The sequence below is a fragment of the Calidris pugnax genome, unplaced genomic scaffold, assembly GCF_001431845.1.
Source record: "Calidris pugnax isolate Ruff unplaced genomic scaffold, ASM143184v1 scaffold157, whole genome shotgun sequence".
Lineage (NCBI taxonomy): Eukaryota > Metazoa > Chordata > Aves > Charadriiformes > Scolopacidae > Calidris > Calidris pugnax.
In genome coordinates this window covers 3,674,930-3,695,809 of record NW_015090992.1, presented here as the reverse complement: position 1 = coordinate 3,695,809, position 20,880 = coordinate 3,674,930, and the positions used below count along the sequence as shown (strand labels likewise).

The 20,880-nt window shown below is 40.6% G+C and overlaps 1 protein-coding gene across 1 annotated transcript in view; it reads right to left on the bottom strand.

Moving 5' to 3' along the window:
• MOB3B (MOB kinase activator 3B) overlaps positions 1-20,880 on the bottom strand; it is a 102,299-nt gene that overhangs the window by 45,381 nt on the left and 36,038 nt on the right. The window contains exon 3 of the mRNA XM_014954820.1: positions 9,010-9,618. Coding sequence (XP_014810306.1) covers positions 9,010-9,427 — 418 coding nt within the window. The 5' untranslated portion in view covers positions 9,428-9,618. The remainder of the gene's footprint in view (positions 1-9,009; positions 9,619-20,880) is intronic.

Here is a 20,880-nt window from a genome sequence, read left to right as displayed (position 1 = left end):
GTTACAGGGGTGTGTAGAGGTATCTTGAGGGCAGATGGGAGGCTCGATGGAGTTTTACAGTGCTTAAAAACCATGAACATGTGAAGTCGTGCATATCACATGTACAGCCACAGGACAGTTGCTTTAGGAGCAAGCAAGCCAGCCACATAGAAAGACAAGCTTGGGTTCACCAGTGGACTGAAAAACAGAGTTCCAATTATCAAGAAAAAAACCCCTTCACTCACCACCTGCAGGTATGCCTTGTGTTGGTCATATTTATAAAGGTGTTTGCATTGCATCTATGGAAAGCCAGCAGCCAGTACGCAATGATTTCTGCTTGGGTTTCTCCAGGGTTAACAAAGATGTATGAAAGCATTTTATCCCTGCTTGGATAGAACCATAGAAGCACACAGAGTAACAACCTACCAAAGCTTTTAATTTTTATTTAAGTTTTCCTGAAGTAAGGCAGTCACCCAGCGAGGAACAGTTGGGAGTGTTAGAATCCAAGCACACACATAGTCCATTGAAACACGGGACATAAGCTGACAAGTAACTATTTTTGTTCTGATTGTTCAAATGTTTTCAGTTACTTTACTTTCTACCACTCAGTGTGGATCTATACACAAAAATACACTTCAAAAACTTCTGTGCTGCTTACTTTTTTCAGTTTCCACTAGCAAGGAGATTGCAGAAAACATAGTTTGGGAATACTAGAGCACAACTGGCTAATACAGACAATTCTATTGTCAAAACTCACTTTTGACAGGAAAACAATTATCCATTTAAAAATGCCTTGCTCATCACAGAAACATAAAATGAAGAAACATATTTGACTTTCCTTCAAAAAATATCTAAAAAAGACACAAGGACCTAATTTAAAAGAAACAAATGTGTTTTCCTCTGGTAAGGTTTCTAATTTTGCTCTATTCGAATTTGAATGGAATTTGAATTCCATACTCTATGTGAATCTAGAAAGCCAAAATTCTATTTTAAAGAAGATGGCCAAAGCTAAAGACAGTATTGGTGCATATACCTGACTGAAGTGAAGACTTTGCTTTAGACTTTCCAGAATTTTGAACTGTACCACTGTAGCACTCCAGCCACTCCACAGTGAAGTTAAACTGATCTTGTACTTTCAATGGGACTAGATTATTTAATTTTCATACCTCTTTGACCACACTTTATTCTGATGACTGTTAGCATATGCCGTGGGCAGCTGAAGACTCCACTGACATATTCCTCTTTCCTTAGCTAGATTCTGCATAAAACATGCCCTAAAAGTACCAGAGTTATCCCCAAAAGATTGACCTTAAGGATAAAAATACTCCATGGGAGTAGAGACTACCATGAATTTTCTACAATATTTCTGAGCTTAAATAACAACTTGCATTTGGCAAACTAAGCATAGGCCAAAACTAGCCACTAAGAAATCTGATACTTGAGAATCTTATTTCATTTGGGTTCCAAAAAATTAACCAGCAAAAGTCATTATGATCTGTAAATGCTACTCCTACACATCTTCTGCTTTGCAGTATATCAGACAAAGTCTGTTCTATAAGGTTTCCAATGAGGAGTTATTCTCTTTGTTCATCAGGGAAAGGAACGCACACAACACTGAGATGCTGACTACTCAGTTCACACAAACCTACTTTCCAAGGCAAAGTATGTTCAAGGTAACGCATTTCCCACCCTTCTGAGTTGGGCACAAGCTCAGCCCCAGGATGCCATAAAGGTAACGCACTATAATCATCAGATTATATCATCATACAATCATCAGACCCCCCAAGTACAGGACAGACCACTCCAGTTCCCACGTGGGACACCGTTTCTTTCAGGTGTTCTAAACTTCTTTCTTCCTCCTAAAGCAGCACCAGAGTGAGTAGAGATCCTGAAACCTTTCAGCCTTTGCAGAGCCAGCTAACATCCCTCTTTTCATGACCTTTCCTTCTACCACCCATGCTACCACTCAAGTTTTTATCCTTTTTTTTTTTTTTTTTAAAGTTTCTGTAGCGCAGAGAATGGAAGAAGAGATCTGCTGAAAACACGTCCCAGTTTCCCCAAAATTTCTAGGCCAACAGCATGGTCTAATGAGCCACTCATTGAACCAAAAAACACAAGGTTTGGCTTCATCCTATTCCTTTCTTTTCTCTGTGGTAGCAGGATGACCATTACATTCTTCTGCATTTCTGCCCTGCGTTGCTACCCTGAGCCCGTCCGTTCGGTTTGGGTTTGAAGCTCCTTGGACCAGCTGTCATCTCCCTTTGGAAATGTGTGATGTAACTGCCAGCTCCATCAGGGCCTCTCGGTGCTGTCACACTACCAATACATATAGACAAAATTTCTTTTTTTTTTTTTTTTTTTAAAGTTTCTGTAGCACAGAGAATGGAAGAAGAGATCTGCTGAGACCTGCTTTTCTGTGTGTTAGAAAAAGTGCTTTTTAGCCTTTAATGATTGCCATAACACAGAAAAGCTAGCATATGAGGCATCAGATTTCTAATATGTGTTCTCTAGATGAGGCACCATTCCTTCGTACCAGCAGTGCCAGATCCTTCTCATGGAAAAGCAAATTTATGCTAAAGAATTTGCACTTACTTTCTACTGCACTTATTTTCTATTATTATCAGAACTAGACAGAAGAACGGGTTAATTTACATGTCTGAGCTGTAGGCAGACCTGCATGTGCCTCAGATGGCACACCTAGCATCAGGTCAGGAAGGTACACTGGGGACAATGACTGGGGAGGATAGCTTTGGGAGCAGTCAGTTGTCAGCCAACAATGACTGGGCTTGAGGATTCTGTACAATACTCCTATGCTTCAGTCCCTGTTCTTGTATAAGAAGAATGCCTAGACAAATGAAGCACTTTTAGACACCAGACAAAACCAGGGAATCAAATTGCTCCAAAGTATAATCAGTCAGCAAGAAAGTAATGCAATGCTAAGAATACCAGATAGCTATCCATCTGGCCAACTGCATCACTCCCATACACAAGACACCAACACAAAATTTTACCAGTCTTCTTTGATGGTACTCTTCAAGCCTACTAGTTTTGTGGACTGATTTCTCAACCAGCTTAGCTTACATTGAAGCATCTTCTAGATCCTGAAACACAGGAACAGGAAAAAGAAGAGAGAAAGAGGAAGCTCTGACATATAATCTGGTTGTAAAATATTTATCTGATATTTTCCAAGCACACATACTTCAAGACACAAAACTTACTAAGATGATAGCTGTGCTGCAGCTCTAACTTTGCTGTAACATACATATATGCACACAATTCACAAAGTTTAGTGACTAGAGGAAAGCTACAACTATACAATAGTCTATTTCTTGCAGAACTTTATTTCATTTGCACAAGAGATTAACTCAAAGCTCTTGGCAAGCACATCCATGCTGAAGGAAAGACAAGAAAGGGCATCAGCAGTGAAAAAATAAGCTTTAGAAAACAAAATTCTTCTTTAGCCCAAATCCAGCATTGGTGTGACAGTTGTAAAGATCAAGCAAAAATGATTGTTTGGAATTTACAACAGTCTTCAGCTGGTAGCCTACATCTATATGCATCCACGACTGGGAGACTGAATGATCAGTTAACAGCCAGCAATCCGACCCCTCCTTTCAGCTCCTGGCAAAGCTTTGTCTTAAAATGAAGGAGACAAACCAGCTGTAGAGATTGCACATTTTTTTTGCAAGGCAGGTGTGCATGAAGCAATGGCAGTTCTTAGATGATGCAACTGCAATGGCTGCAAAGAATGAAGAAAAAGTATACACAGCAAATGTCAGCAAATGCCACTTTGCCCACACCATGGGTACCCCCACATAGTTTTGGAAGAGCAGGAAGACACAGACAGTTGTAAGACAGCGTCAGTGATGTCAAACATTCTCCCCACATTTCTACAGGCTGTATGGTGAAGAGGCCTTTGGTCAGTAAAAGCAGCTGAGGGATCTCTCTTTGCACCCACCAGCCAGCTGCTCCCCTGCCCCTGCAGAAGAGTGCCGCAAGTGGCAACTATTACTACTGGCCAGAGAACCAGAAAAATTCTACCACAGTATCAGTAAGAAAGAATCGAAAAAGTTTAGTTCTTGATTTAGTGATTGTTTTGAATCACACAACAGTCCTCCAGAGTCTTGGTCTGCTTTTGTAAATTCATTGCAGTGACATATTAGGCTCCTCTTTTGGAAGTAGCATCATACACATGCTCTGTGCAAAAACTCTGCTGCTACCAAAGTTTCCTAGTTAACCATGGACCTTTCTAAAGATACATTGGTTTTTCAGCTGAAGTCCTAGGCTTTAAACACTTTAAAAGTATGATCATCTTGATCAGCCATAGCTAGGCTATTCAATTACAGTAACTTAATAACCTTTGAAATCCTCCTCTACAAAAACTCTCATAGCCTAAAAGCAATTTTGTACTTCGTACAAAGTACTTTTGTACATTAAATGCCAAACTGCAGTTTCTTAAACTGCTTAATCAATTTCTAATCAATTTAGCTCTTGTTCCAGAAGCAGTCCGTCAGTACTGAAGTCTGAATTAAGAATAGCAGGACAATTCAGGCTGGGAGGTCTGCATCCCAGCTTTCTGCTTCATATAGACATCAGATAAGGTTGCTCAGGCCTTATCCAGCCTGATCTTGAAAAACCTGAAGCATGAAGACAGCACAACCTCTCTTGGCCCCCTCTCAACTGCTTTATTGTCCTCATTGGGACAAGTTTTTTATTATGTAAGCTCAGAAAAGAAGTTTGTGTTCTTGTTTATTTCAGCAGAACTCTCCGTCTTCTCATTTCAAACTATGGACCTGATGAAGAAATCACATGGTGGTTCTCTGGCCTGTGTTATGCTCGAGGTCAGATTAGAATAAATGAAATAATCCCCTGTGGCCTTAAATATCTGGGTATCTTTCCCAGCCAGTGTTACAACAGAAAAAAACATTCCATTCACTGAAAAACTAAACAAGCCAAAATTACTCCCAGTTTAAGGCTGCAATGAGGAAGAGAAAAAAACTAAGGCAACTGAAGTGGTCTTGTTTGGGAATCAGGGTCTGAAGGAAGCACAGCAGTAGAAAGCTACTTGCTTTCTTAGCTCCTGTTTTGACACTGCCCAAACAGATATGGTGAAAGCTGACAATTCCAGCCCACCAAAAACTGCAGCTGTCCCAAGGATCTGCTGCTTCCCACTCCAAATGATTAGCACAGAAATAAAAAAAGTATGGGATGTGGGGAGAGTGACAGTACTTTTGAGGTTATGGAGTATTTAAATTGTCCATATGAGCCTGGGAAATGTATCCCTTGAAAGGTGTTTAAAATAGTAAGACTACTAGATGCCTGCAAGAGCACCTAGTATTTACTGAAGAAAAAACAGTTTACCCTAAAGCTAACTAAAACTTCAGCACACTACAAAAATCCATGCTGGGGACCGATAAGGATAGTTTCACCAGAGTGGCCTGAGCAGGCACACAGAGTGAACTCTCCTCTGTTCTGCTCCTACATTCTCACTCAGTGAGACCCGAGACAGGCCCGGGTATATCTGTGGCTGATACTGAGAACTTGTTTCCAGAACTGTTGCCTCTTACATGCCTTAAACCCACTTAAAATGGATAAAGGAAACTGAGAATAATGGAAATAAAAATAATTAAATTATCATGTCTAAAATCTACAAGCTGTGTGGCCATTTTACATAGACAGTCTTTAAAGCTTTGCTATACAAAGTAGTCCCTTTTTGTCACCTGCACACAACTGTTGACAGCTCTTCTGTTCCCATATTAGCTTCCTTTTCTCCTGCCAACCAGTTCAGTATTAGTAGGAGAGTGGCTGGAGGAAAAGGCTGTTTACCAGCAAATGAGTAGAACCAAATCGCTGGAGAAAGCAGAGAGGAAACAGCACCAGACCACAGGAAGTTCCGTGACTGGTAAGTGGTCAAGGTCATCATGCCAATGTAAACACTGAGAGGGTTAAATATAACATTCGTTACAATTTTAACTCAACTCCGTTCATGGCTTTTTTTAAACCACAGAGAAACACCACCACCACCACATGAAAAAAGCCCACCAAGCCTGGCTATCCCTGTCTTTAAGTTATTTTCCTTGGAAATAGCTCCTCAATGAAAGCTGTACTTAATCACAGTTCTTGAAATTCGTTTTGAGATAGTTTGCATGAGATATGTCAAATGGAAGAGGACAAGTTTAATAGGATTAGGCTGAGAAAAATGCTTTCACATTTCTGTGTGCGGCTCCTGTGAATCCCACTGTGGATCCTGTAACCAAACTCATTTGCTAATCGCAATGTCAGCCCAAATCCCATTCACTGGACATACGTTTTTTCCAGAACTATTCTCTGCAGACCATATGCTACAAAGATTCAAAGCAATAAATTAATCTTCTTAAGTTACAACCACTCAATGCTTCAAAACTATTGTGCTATTAGTAAGGACATACTTAAACCTGTTGTGTTTTCACATCTGTGTATATCATTTTTCAAGATCTATTTCAACTGCTTTGAAGACTGAACAGTCATCATTTTCACCATCGTAGATTTCTCTGAATGAAAATAGAGGTTTGCATTAATACTAAGCCTATGGTACATCTGACCAAAGGCTGCTGCAAAACAGGTAGGAGCAAGCAGTACCCAACACAGGAACAAAGGGTCTCTCTGTGATCCAATTGTGAAAAGCAAAATATGTTAACAATATACATGGTGAGTGACTGTGTTTCATTCAACAGCAGTATTCAGACAAACTGGTTGATAGTATCATCACCATTTTACACATAGGGGATTGATGTACAAATCAATCAGAAAGATTCCCTTGAAAGAAAAGTAACTTGCCCAGGAACAGACTGTTTAAACACACCCCAGGAACAAACTTCCCTTTGACTGTTCTGGGTGCCTAAATAGGGATTTGCTGAGAGAGAGGTACCCAGAATGCAAAATTCAATGCAGTGTGCATTTGTTTCTAAACTGTAAGATCTAAGGTCCTCCCAAGCAATTTTACCAACAGTTTCACACCACAAATCAGTAAATCAAAAAGATACTGAGAACTGCAGGTGACCACCATGGTATCTGCAACTAAGGCTCAAGAGGAGGGGAGAGTAGGATGTGGATGCAAGAGCTGCTTTATGGAGTAATGCCCCAAAAGGTATCTATAAAATCTCTTTATGGGACTGTCCAGGTCTATAATACAGGTCTGTAATACAACCATGGCACAGTCTACCACTCCACGAAGGCTCAAGCAGACTCTTCCTCTTCCTTTGGGTCAATTCAGAGTGAGACAAGGATTTTTCACAGATATCAAGTATTTCTGTTCTGACTTGTATCAGAGTCCACTCCTATTCTAGAGACCACAGGTCTTTCCCCTTCCTCAGTTTATTCAGATTTGATTTAAACTACAACAGCAGAAGCTGCTGGGAGAAGAAAAACAGTAGATTGAGGGTAGTTACTGATTCAGTTCTTAAGCTTACAATAGGTAAGCCTTCTGGATAAAAGTTCATCCAGATGTACCTTAATAAAAACATAAGGGGGGAGCACCTAGATCTGAAAACTTGTGTGTTATAGATTATTTCTGGTTAAGTAGAGCTCATCAGCATGCCAGCATGTTACCTGCTCCCATGCTTGCAGACAGACATTTTCTGCATATGCAAACTGCAAGAGCACAGAGTGTCATTGGAATACTCCAAGATGGAAACGTGATGTAACAAAAGCTTGCAGAAATACCAATGAAAGCAAAATCACGTACTTCACCGCACCTTCAACCCACTTTTAATTTCAAAAATCATTCACTCTGAAGAACCATCTAACAACAAATACTTGAGAAATCAAACCTATTTTATATTACACTTTTGTGTATATGATACCACTGCCTTTGAAATCCTCCTTCTTGCTGTGCTAGCAAAGTCCAGGTTAAAGTAAGGTAGTTACTGCTTTCTTTCTACCTACTAGCATAGAAAAGAGAGGTGATAGGAACCGTGAAACAAACCACAGGTTTGTCCAGACAAATAACTGTCCAGCCCAAGAATAATGTATTTCAAAGGTCAGGAAATACTGACAGATGCAACCTCTGGATGTATCATCTACCAGTTGGCTGCAGGCCCTAGCTGCATATAAACTGCAAAATATTTGGCTGAACTTATTTTAACAAATGAGCATTCTTCTTGTTTGCTACTCATCTGGGCCAAGTACTTATATAGAACATCCCACATTTCTTACAGCAAACTCCCAGTTTTCCCACTTACAAGAAGTGAATCAGGACTCACTAACTAAAACTGCTAAAAATAACCTAAGTACACTGACGTGTCTAAGGTATAGAATCCTGTCTTTTTTTATTACCTGCGTCTACAGCTAAAGATTTAGGCTCTCTGCACAATGCACTCTTCTGCAAAGTCCTTCTCAGCCAGAGGAATCTATTCCAACAAAGATACTTCTACCTACTTGCCCCACTTTTCAGGAAAACTGACTAGAGTATTATAAAAGGAAAATTGTGCTGCTGTCTGCCAGCTGCCTCACCTGGCCTGTTATAGGTAGCTTGTTAGTTATATGTCGTCCTAGAAACAGTAATTTGGAGAATAATCCACTATTTGTCAGTTTTGGATGGGAAGTCAGAAAGGGTGGGAGGGCAGAGTTCACTGCATTCCTGCCTCTCCACTGCCTGTACATGTTTCAAAGGGAGGATACTACCCCAGTTAGGCGCTGCTGTCCATCCATTCGGTATCAGCCTAAGCAGCCAGGCAAAGTGCAAAGCAATGCAAACTTGATTAGTTATCAACAAACTAATAATGCAATAGTGACCGCCCCTAGTAATAAACCTGAGAGTCTTACCAGGGGCAAATGGCTAGAATGAAAACATTTTAGGCTAATAAAGCCCACCATATCTAGCAGCCACAATTAACATGTCATACACCTCACACTGTTCCTGCAAGACACTCACCTCCTCCCCATCTGCTGTTTAAACGCTTGAATTTCACAATCCTTAAGAACGCAGGTGGGAGGAGAACACCCCAGTACACAGAACAACAGGCAGTTTATACTTTAGGTCCTTGCACTTACCTACGCTCGTAGGAAATATATCCTCATTGTTGATTTGCACCTCGATCCAGTCCATGAGAAGATTCATATATTGGGGTGCTGGCAATGCTGTGGGCTTCTTGTACTTCATGTCGTCCTGCCACCGGTACTCATACTTAGGGCCTCCAGACATCACTGGGCAGGTCCTCTCTGTGCAGAACTCACAGATAGTTCCATAAATGAGGTTGATCCTATTGAAGAAGTCAACAACATGGACAGCCACCCAGTCATTTTGGTCTTCTCCATTGGGAAGCTGCACAGCTGCTTTCAAGTCCACGCCTGAGTTGAGAGAGGCCTGCGCTCGTTTGTGAAGTTCAAACCTCTGGGTTCCAGGTTCAAACTTACGTTTTGGGCGGAAGGTCTTATCTTTATTAAAGACTTGCTTGAGTGCTATGGACATGTCTGCTAATCTTCTGCTCTGTAGCAGTTGGCAGAAAAGCACACCTGGGACTAAATGCAGGTATGTGAGAACAGTTGCTCCCTATCACAGGTCCACCAGGCTCTGCTCTTTTTCTCACAGAAGCACGTGTCAACTTCAGAGCAGTCTACCAGCTCTTCCCCTTGAAAGCCGCCCCAAAAGGCTTCATGTCCCTAAGGATATGGAAACAATATACATTAGGGGTAAGCTCAAGTATGGCCCTGTCAGTTTGTTACTGTTTTACCATCATTTTCTAGTAATTATGAGCTGAAAAGCAAATATATAACAAGGTAGCCTTAAAAACTGGCAAACCCCTAACTTGATGAGCATTTAAAACAAAACAAAACAAAACAAACCTACTTTTTAAAGTATTAAGGAATTAACTATTTGTCCTCTTTAAATATTTACCCAGAGAGAGGTAAGAGAGAGGCTCTTAAATTATCATAGAGATGGAAATTCAATGAATCTTGTGTAATACATAATGCATGTATAAATTTAGTAGACAAAATACTATGTGACAATTTAGAAGTCTTACCTAACTGCTCCTAAAATGACTGATGGCGCCTCTAAGCATTCACCATAGCTTCAGCACTCTTCTCTGTAGGAAAAAAATCTCCAAGCAAGACTTTTCCAATTTGTTTTCTATTTCTTATTTATTTCTGCAAACCTTACAGAACCTAGTTAGAGTGCAACTTACAATATTGCACAGCAATAATTCATGTTTCCCATAGAAATATATAGAGTTTGTTATTTTTCTTGAATCACCTTCAGGAATTCAGAAGTGGTCTTAATTTTGTATTGGACTGTGTAGGATAAGTAGACAGCAACAGTGAAGCTGCCACTTCCCTTATAGCTCTATTCATCTTCTCTACAGAGGAATACTTGGCCTTGTCATTCTTACAAAAGGAAGAGCATAGACTTTGTGGTGTTCCATCTAACCTACTCTGGCAACAAAGAATGGCTTTGACAGCCAATCTGACTGAAAAAATAAATACTGCATCAGAACCTTGTTTGTTCTTATACATGCGGAAGAGTATTATCATCAGTAAAGGCAGGCAACTATTAGGTGATAGCATAGATGGGGCAACCTCAATTATACATTTGTTTTAGTACTGAAGGTTTAAGGACAGAGATTAAAGACAGAAAGTAAACATTTCATGGTGTGCATTATTTAAATTAAATAATGCAATATATTTTAAATCTGCACAGCATTACAAAAATCCTACCCTATCTGTGGCTGATGAATTCTCATCATGAGACTACGTATGCTCCAGTTTCCCTTAAGAGAAATCATGTCCATGAAAATTTTACTAGGCTGTATGTGGAAAGTGCTAAATTATTCTGAAGACAGTTGCCCAAAGCCTTGCTGAGGGGCAGAAAGGAAGAGAAAAGGGTGCTTCTTTTTAATTAAGCACCACCAGAAAGCAATATGTAACAAAGCAAAGAGAAATGTAGTGTGCTAGACCCCATCTCCACGCAACAGAATTTAAGTGCCATAAAAAATCCTCTCCCAAATAGCTGAGAGATCAGCATCCAGTCAATTTGCCAGCAAAGAGCAGCTAAACAAAACCAGCAGAGGAGTTCCTGCTTTTCCTTTTGCTGATGGCATAATGGAGGGATACTCTAATCCTGAGTTTATAAACAGTTATTCTTTCTGCGCCAGCAAAATACAAAGAGTTCAGTACATGAACTCCAAGGACTCTATTGTCATATCTGACATGCCACTTGCAGTAACATTCAAAAACAGAGATCTTGAATGTTCAAATCCAGGGATCCTGAAACCTGACAAAGGTCAGGGAAAGAAGACTTTAAACAAAACTACACTGGGAACAATTTAGTTGAGTGTTCTTGGCAGGAAATGAAGGCACTTTAAAGAAACAACTTTGCCCTACAGTCTGTTGTTTGTTACTAAGACCCATAACCTCCAGCTCTCAAAGGCTCTGTGGCAGTCATCTGTTTATTTAAAAGCCTTTCAAAGGATAGGTGAGTACTACTGCACAGACCGAGCTTGTGACTGACACACTTTGAGGTGGCATGGAGCCAATGTCCCAGTTTACAATAATAAGGATGTTAGTTCCAGAGTTCTACAGCTCAAGTAACTAATTTTTTTCCCACTTTAATATACCTGGTGCTCTTATGTGGCTACTTTGACACTCTTCCTCATCTGTAAATAATCACTAGGACATTGAAGGAGTTTTTATTTAAAACAACAAGCTGAGCATCTTCAAAAGTCACATTTTGAAGCACAGTACTCACAGCTGTTAAATCTTTTCCAAGAAAAACAGAAGACACCATATTTTATAAGCTATTTTCTAGTGAATGTGCAAACATTAATCATATTAAATATGTACTCTTTCCCACTCCTCTCAATACATTAAGTCTGTGTAAAACCAATTAATGCAGAAAAAAGCAACCAAAACATTCATCAAACAACTCATTATCTCAGGTCCTCTGTGTACCAGGAGTCACATGTTGAAATTGTCTGTAGAAGTACCTATATACCATGGTCAAATTCAAATGAAAGACTAATCCAAGTGTGTATTCTACTATGCAAACTGTTCTTTAACCCACCAAGGCAGAATCAGAACTAACAAGAACTTCGACATTTCCTATCTGGAGAGCTTGCTGTTCAGCATCTTGCAATGAAGGGTAAGGCTCTTCCTCTTTCATCTTTCTATCACTTTACACAATACAGAACTACATACTATCTTTGCAAAGCTGGACTGTAGAAGTTAAACTTACCACTTAACTTCTCTTAGAGACTTATCTCTACTAGGAACTGATTTCTTTTCTTTCTCTTAAAATGTGACTGAAGGCTGTGCAAAGCAAGGGGATGGATAGACTTGGTTTCTCATGCATTTTCATGAACAACAATACAAAATAGAGAAGTGTATGACCTGAATTTCACAGAAATACTGCAGTGAATCAGCCCTCTGAAATATTTTTTGCATCCTGCTTCCTGAGGGTATTTGCTATCTAATTAACCCTTGTCTTCCCTTAAAAGCTAACAGAAATGAAGAAATAAACAAGAATTTTGAGACTCACCCTGTCACTTCTGAAACAGACTGCTTTTCTAAAGGCTATGTAGCTGTCCTTACCCCCCCACACACAAGCAACAGCTCAGTTAGGCTTTTCTACACAGCTAAAGGCAGCGTTACTTCCCTGGAATAAAGAAACTTTCACTTTACTCAAAAGAGACAAAAAAACCCAGCCTCACCAGATTTTCAGTGGAGATTAAACACAGACACGTTAGGTTTGGATCCTTCAGAGGCTGAAGCTGATGTGAAAGCTCTAGTTAGAGTCTTCGGGCTTTAAAAGCATCTTTACTGCTTAGGCAATAACGTGGCGGAAGTTAATGGTGAGATGGCCACTCCTCTGCTTTAGACTGAATCACTCAGCCATTGCAGGAACTCATTCACCATTAGACTTCCAACGTGCTGCTGCACTGTGTTTGAATCAACAATCAGAGATGAGAGGTTTGTCATTCCATCCCAGATCACATATTGTCAATTAAAACTTTATAGTGTTGGACTTACAGAGCAAAGTTATTGCTTCAAAATCACATAACATTAGCAAAAGGAAAACTCATCAGGTCGTGTCAACAACAAATGGTGAGCAAAAACCTCTTGACTGGGCAGAGAACAGAATGAGAGCAGCCCTGAGGAAAAGAACTTGGGGATCTTGGTTGAGAAGCTCAACATGAGTCGGCAACATGCACTGGCAGCCCAGAAAGCCAACTGTATCCTGAGCTGCATCAAAAGAAGCATGGCCAGCAAGTCCAGGGAGGTGATTCTCTCTCTCTACTCCACTCTGGTGAGACCCCCATCTGGAGTACTGCATCCAGTTCTGGGGCTCCCCAACGTAAGAAGGACATGTTTGAGCGAGTCCAGAGGAGAGCCACAAAGATGATCAGGGGGCTGGAGCACCTCTCCTATGAGGACAGGCTAAGATAGTAGGGGTTGTTCAGCCTGGAGAAGAGACGGCTCCAGGCAGACCTTATAGGAGCCTTCCACTACTCAAAGGAGGCCTGCAGGAGAGATGGGGAGGCATTCTTGATCAGAGAGCGTGGTATCACTTCATGAGATCAGTGTATCAGGAGTAATAGTTTGAGACTTAAAGAGGGGAGATTTAGATGAGATAGTAGGAATAAATTCTTTAGTGTGAGGGTGGTGAGACACTGGAACAAGTTGCCCAGAGAAGCTGTGTGAGCCCCATTCCCAGCAGTGTTCAAGGCCAGGCTGGATGGGGCTTTGAGCAACCTGATCTAGTGGGAGGTGTCCCTGCCCAGGGCAGGGGACTTGGAGCTCGATGATCTTTACCAAACCATTCTACGATATTTAAATACTGGGGCTGTAGCTTGGCTTACAGGCCACCACTTTCACTTCCATGACAATTTTCAATCTGATAAGAATGAGAAACACTCCCAGTTTCATTATCTCAGTTGGTCCTGGGAGAGTTACTTCAGATATGAAACACTGGGAACAACGTTGTGGCATTGGTTAGATTGGATCACAACTCTCATAGCATCAGTGCTACAGTAGCACCCACCCTCCTTCCACGTAAAATTAAATTTGACTGTTGCTAAGAGGTATTTTGCAAACTTCTCTCATATCACAGTAATGCTAGCAGAACTCCTCCTGACTTACACCTGCATTAAAGGCAATCGAAACTGGCTTCTGATCAAAGCCAGTGTTCTGGATGCTTTTCTGCACTGGATGCTTAATATATATCTGTTCTGATACGGGAAGCTCAGATAACTCCTCCCAACCCTTCAGGTTCTCTTCTTTCTTTTCAGAGCAATGTATTTCTGAAGATGTGCAATAGTCGCCAACAGCTTTTCCTGAGGAACTATTCCATGGTATGAACAATGCAGTTTGGTGAATTCCCTTGCAGGCAGAGGCTAAGGATGATAACCACAGGTGGTAACCACAGATTTGGATATGATCTCAGAATGGAGAACCAGACCCTCACAAGCTTCATCCATGGCATCAGCCCCACAGCAGTCAATGCTGCCCCCAGCCTCATGCAGAAACATGCACATACAGAAACGGCAACTCAGTCCAATATCAGCTATACCAAGTGTCCTGGTTTGAGGTAAAACAGAACCAATTTTCTGTGCAGTAAGTGTACTTTTTAGTTGGGCCTCTTCTAACAAACTAAATCCTGAAATTAACAGCATATATGTTCACTCTCAGAGTGGTAAGACCTGATTATGCCAAGGAATGGTATGCAGAGAGGCTCTTGCTTATGCTTATTACTATAACAACCAAGGTCAGCTAATGTCATTATTTGCCCCATTGAAGGGTCTGAAATGGAAAAGCATAGAGAGGTCACACCTGTGGGGAGGAGCAGACAGGACAAGTGACCCAAACCTGACCAATTCCATCCCATCTGCCCCATGCGCAGTATAAAAGCTGAGGGACAACTATCTTTCTTCAATGGCCTACATCTGAGAACCTGTTTAGAAAGGCCTGTAGTGACAGGACGAGGGGCAATGGCTTCAAGCTGGAGGGGAACAGATTTAGATTGGAGATTAGAAGGGGGTTGTTTACTGTGAGGGTGGTGGAGCACTGGAACAGGTTGCCCAGGGAGGTGGTTGAGGCCCCTTCCCTGGAGATATTCAAGGGGAGGCTCGACGAGGCCCTGGGCAACCTGGTCTAGTTGGGGTTGTCCCTGCTGACTGCGGGGAGGTCGGACTAGATGACCCTTGGAGGTCCCTTCCGGCCTGGGAAATTCTATGATTCTATGATTCTATGAGAAGGATCCTGTCCATCTGCCTTTGACCCCGATCGGAGCATTCCTGACTTCCGATCTGGAATCCAGCTCCTGTCCATCGCTAACTCCAGTTTGGGACTTTCCTCGTGCCTGCTGGTGACATGACTGTCAACCTGGGAGCTTGATATGGTTTTGTATATATTGTATACAGTTTTTTTTATTTTTATTTTATTGTTATTTTCAGTATTTATTAATATTTTCATTAAAGTAGTTTAGTTTTTTTTCTAAACTCATAAATCTCTATATCTCTTCCTCTCCTCTTTGTTGGGGATGAGACGAGGGGGCACTGTCATTCCCAGTGGTCCATTTGGCCAAAACCACAACACCAAGGCAACATATGTAACTAATAAACCAGTCCTACCCATGCAGACACCACTAAAAAAACCACCCACAACAAACCACACACCGCAGTCACCGACATGTCTGAGTCACTGCTAAGTTAAAAACACACTATATCATGTAGTCATATACTTTCTATTAAAATTACAGGTAATAAGAATGTTAAATGACACATTGTTCATAAACACAGAGCTTTCATCAAAGCACACTAGTGAGCATTACGCCAGCATTAGAGGGCCGCTGAGAAGGTAGCTGGTATAATTCCAATTTTATTAACCAAGACAGTGAGGATTCATGACTTCTCCAGACATAGACACTTTCTGAAAACTAGGTCTGCATCAGATTATTTTTACATTCTTCTTCACAAAATACATCTCCATTTTGAGCACTAGCACAGTCTGATCCAAAGCCAGCTGAAGCTTGAAGGAAAGCACACATTTGATCCAAATCTCATTAAGGTCCAACACTTCGTAGACTTCTCATATTTGGCTTCATACAAGCCAAACTTGTATGAAGTTTGTCCATAAAAAGGCCATTTTACTACAGCTACTACAGCAAATACATTATATGGAGGCACATACACATACTATGCTCCACTCTGATTGAGCACTTTTTCTGCTTCCAGACCAATGTTTGAGAGCCAGTATTTTACTAAACAATGAACAGGTTCTCTGTTTAACACGCTGACATACGAAGAATGAATCAGTAAGAAAGGCCTGTCTTGTAATCTGAAAATACTTCTCCTATTTACAAAGTAAAAATCAGTCGAGTAGTAACAATAACATTTCTTGTATCTATTTACATACTTAAATTCATGCACTTCAGCTAAGTTTTACCAGAAATCACAAGGAAAAAAAAGTTGTGCAATTATTTGTATTTATAGTGAAAACTTTGTCATATCACATTCTTCATGGGCAAAAACCTCTCCCCTTACTTGTACACAAAAAGATTAAGATTTGCCTTTAGATTTGCCAGAGTTGAAAGGGAAAGCAAAAAAGACAAAACCAAATTTATGTTTCTGAGAAAATGTTTCTCTAAAGCTGCATACACAAACACAGGAACCAGGTTCTGAGGGTCAGTGTTATCTTTTTCTACATTTCATCCTATCCTCAACAATCTTGCAAATTTCATAAAGGCTAAGCTCCCAGAATTAAGGGTGTCTGATTATTATTGTAAGACTTAAAAGAAGTATACACAGATACGTGTAAACAATGTCTCAGTTTCTCAGGTGCTGGCTTGGATAGCTTCTCCATGGTTTCTACAGTGACAGTTTTCAGGTAGAAACATCACTATTAAGGACAACAATATCCTACTGCAGCCTTTGTCCATGGTTTCTGTGTTGTTTACAGGAAACCTAGAGAATGTCAATTAATAGACAAAACAACAATAGTAAATGGTAGCATCCAGTGAAAGGAAGATTGCTGCTGCTTCAGGAAAAGAATATGCTTTTATTTATTGTGATAGGAGTCCTAGAAACCTTCGGAAAAAAAAAAAAAGATCAGAATTTGTCTTAACGTCCTCCCCAAGAAAGGATTCCCGGGGCTTCTCCAAGTTCTTCCCTTTCCTCTAAAGCTACTAGGATTACCTTACAGTAATCCCTGTGCAATAACCCCAGTAACAACACTGCAGCCTCAAGGTACTTGGGTGGAAAGCACTGAGTGGAAAGAAGCCTTCCCATAGTCAGAAACAGTTTTCACATATAGCAACATCCGTTCACTGGACATGCAATAACTAGCCTTTGTTTTGACTGTGCACGGGGAAAAAAAAAAAAAGCAATTGGTTTCACAAGACTCATAAAAACCACAATTGTAAAAGATCACAGAAAGCAGCATAAATAGTATTTTCATAATCAAGGTGTCAAGACTTAATGGAGTAAGTATAAATGACCTTTGATTATTTTTTTTGTTTTGACTAATAACAACTCCACCCCATTTCTAAGGTAAAAGATTGGAAAGCAAAAGTAAAATACAATGGATAAGTGTCTATAAAACTGGGTACTTTAAAAATGAACATAGTTATGTAACGGGACAAACAATAACTATATTTGATCAGCTTCTGCTATGCTAATATTATGGAAACATTTGACAAAGGGAATAAAATGAAGCTATATGATTCTGCCAAAATACAGAGATTTTCATAGGGATAAAATTGAAAAAATAATAAATGGCTAAAGAATAGGGTCAGTCCCTTTGTTGTGAATAAGTAGCAACGGGTGGGTGTCAAGTTGCAGGCCTCTTTAGACAAATGCCATTAATGATATTATCAGATTTGTCATGAGCATATTTCAGAGGTGATGTTAGGTAGAACTGTTGCATCTTAGTATCCCAACACTTTACTTACAACCACTTAACTCCACTTTCAACAAATTTTCCTTCTATACAGACTACAAAAAGGAGAAGTCCTGCTATCCCTAGGAAAATTAGAAAAACAAAACCATTAGAAGTTGACTTGAACAACCGTAATGTCTACAATGAAGTAGATTAGCTGTTTGACAGCAGCAGAATCAGATACGACTGCTCAAATCTTAGGTGATAAGTGCTGTTTAGTAATCCAAATGAAGTACGTTTTTCACCATGCAGATAAACATTTGTGTTTTAAGAGAGGACTCGCCTCTCAACCAGTATCATTCTAGTGCCTTTTACAAGTGTTAAATGTAATTACACCTCATCTGAAGTTATGGAAATGTACACTGTTCACTGTAAGATACTGAGCATATCCTGGTACACAATTCTGTCCACTGCAAGTTTATATTGTAACAGCATCCATGGCAATCCAGCCAGGAACATAGCCTTACTGTAGCACACGGTTTAAGGAACTGAAGTAAGTATCTCTCAGAAATACAGTAAAGAAACTGCAAAAAATGCATGGTTTAGATGACACTGAAGTTCAGCCTCTGTTCCTCTCTCATCCAGGAATTTAAGGTCTTGACCCTCTACAGACTGACAGTTGTACAGGGCTATGTATGGCTACAGTATTTTTCTGAAAAGTCAGTCCTGTCTCACCTCCTCCCCTTTCATGTTCCTGCCTTCTTGCCATCTCCCCTATGATACCTGGCCCAGGTGTTTATATATTCCCTAGCAGGGAGCTGTATGAGACTAAGACATAAATGGCAATAATTAAAGAAACCACCCATTTTTCATCCTAATCAATTTCTTCCATCCCCTGCTTGGCCACACAGCACAGAGAAGAGGACAACATAAGGAAAGGCCTGTGTGGAAGGCAGAGGATGAGACGGATGGAATAGGAAAACTGTGGGAGTGCTTTTTCAGCCACGGCCACTTTAGTGAATCACAGTGTTTGCCATGATCATTTCAGACCTCTCCAACCTTTAAAGCAGGTGGGGAACTCCTTTAGCTCGAGCAACTACTGAGGCTGAAGCGTAACAGAGTGACGGATCACGGTGAGGCATGCAGTTCTGACAGTCCCTTTGAATGCTGTTTTTGTTACACACCCTTGTTCTTCCGGTTCTTTTCCTGGTCCACAGGCTTTTACTGGTCTGAGCTGTGGCTTAGCACATGTGCAAGCACAGTCACTAAACCACATTCTCTGAAAGTACACAAATGGCCTCTGCCTTCATTTATCAAGCCCTTGTGACCTGCTATGTCCTTCCGCCACTAATAAAACCAAGCCTTTATGAATGCATGTGCCTTGTTTGGGCAGCTGCTGTTACAATCATCACTCTTGTAAACAGTTACCATACTGTGGTTCAGCTTACTTACTGCGGTAGGCATAGCAATAAAACCACCTCACTAACCCTGCTTCTACCAAAATCTTTCAGTCTTTGTGGAGTCCTCACCACAACAGCGTATGGTTGTTACACTTTGTAGCATGCTTATTGCAGCACATGCTGCAACAGAGAACTGTTATCCTTCATTCCTTTATAAAAAAAAATACACAGAGGATAGGTGAAAGGACTTAGAAAATTGTAATGGCCTTGAAGAGGAGATGCAAACTAAATTACATGGTCATTCTCTATGATAATACGGATTTTTCCACTCCAGTGCGTTTCATTTCTGACTACAACCTATTTCTGAAGGTGAAATTTTGACTATGCTGAGGTCAGTGGGAGCTCTGATACTGACTTCAACAGAGATAAAACTTCACTTTTACACTCTGAACACTCCCCTTTCCCGAGACAGTAAGAGCTTCTTATTAAACTGTGGTTCAACTTCACAAATCTCTTTGTTCTGTTCAGCTAAATGCACTCCTAAATCAACATTCTGGCTTTTAAAAGCACTGGCACAATTGAGTAGACACTGAGAGAGCTAAAATATGATTTCTTGCTCACTCTTAGACTCTCAGAATAGCCACATCATTCTCATACAAATGCTTAAAACTAAGTCCACTGAAGTCTGTTGAAAAAAATGGCGATCAGGCTATCAGGTGAATGATAGAGAACAGCAAAACACACACACACACACAAAACGTGGTCTCAGACCTCTTGTCAGGGCTTTACTCTTCTCCTTTGTGTAAAGATCTGGTCTAGTGGGAGCTGTGCCTACCCAGGGCAGGGGGGTTGGAACAAGATGATCTTTAAGGTCCCTTCCAACACAAACTGTTCTATGATTCTGTGATCAAACAGAAGGCACGTCTTTCTGTACAAGACAATACAATGGCTTATCTGCTAGAAGGCAACAGTTTATCCCCTAGAATTTCAAGGGCCCTACTCTGCACGAAGTCGCCACAATGAGTTTTATTTTTGGTCTAAATTTTAGCTTTAGAAAACCATGTATGTGTTCTGCTTTAAGGAAAAAAAAAAAACAAAACCTAACCCATACATTCCATCTCAGTGACATTTCAATTAAAACCACTTGTTTTCTTGTCTAGGGAAAGCATGCAAAGAAACAGAGATATACAGGCATAGTACACTATGCTGGCAGACACAACTAACTAACACTCCATGCAGAAAACAGGAGTTCCTGCAAGAGTAGATACTGAAAATCAGACATAAGTAGGTCAGCTGACATCCCTTCATCCTTAGTCTGGCTTCTCCCACCAAAGTTCAAGTTACTGTGGGCATGATGCACAGGGGAGAGGCAGGTTGGTGACAGTGCCTCAGCAACTGTCCTAAGAAGCTCAGGAATTCAGAGATGTTTTCCAAAGCATTGGTCTGTAAAGAAGCTATAGCATCTTCAATTAGAGCACTGCACTCTAACAAGCACTGATAATTCTCAACATGGGCACGCTGATTTTCAGTTACAAAATTTACCCTTAACTCCATGTTACTGAGAGACAAAATTTTCCTAAAATGGTGTGGGAGTCTGTTATTGAGGTCAACCCTGACCTATGCAGCCCCTCAAGCTGACTGCCAGTAACTCAAA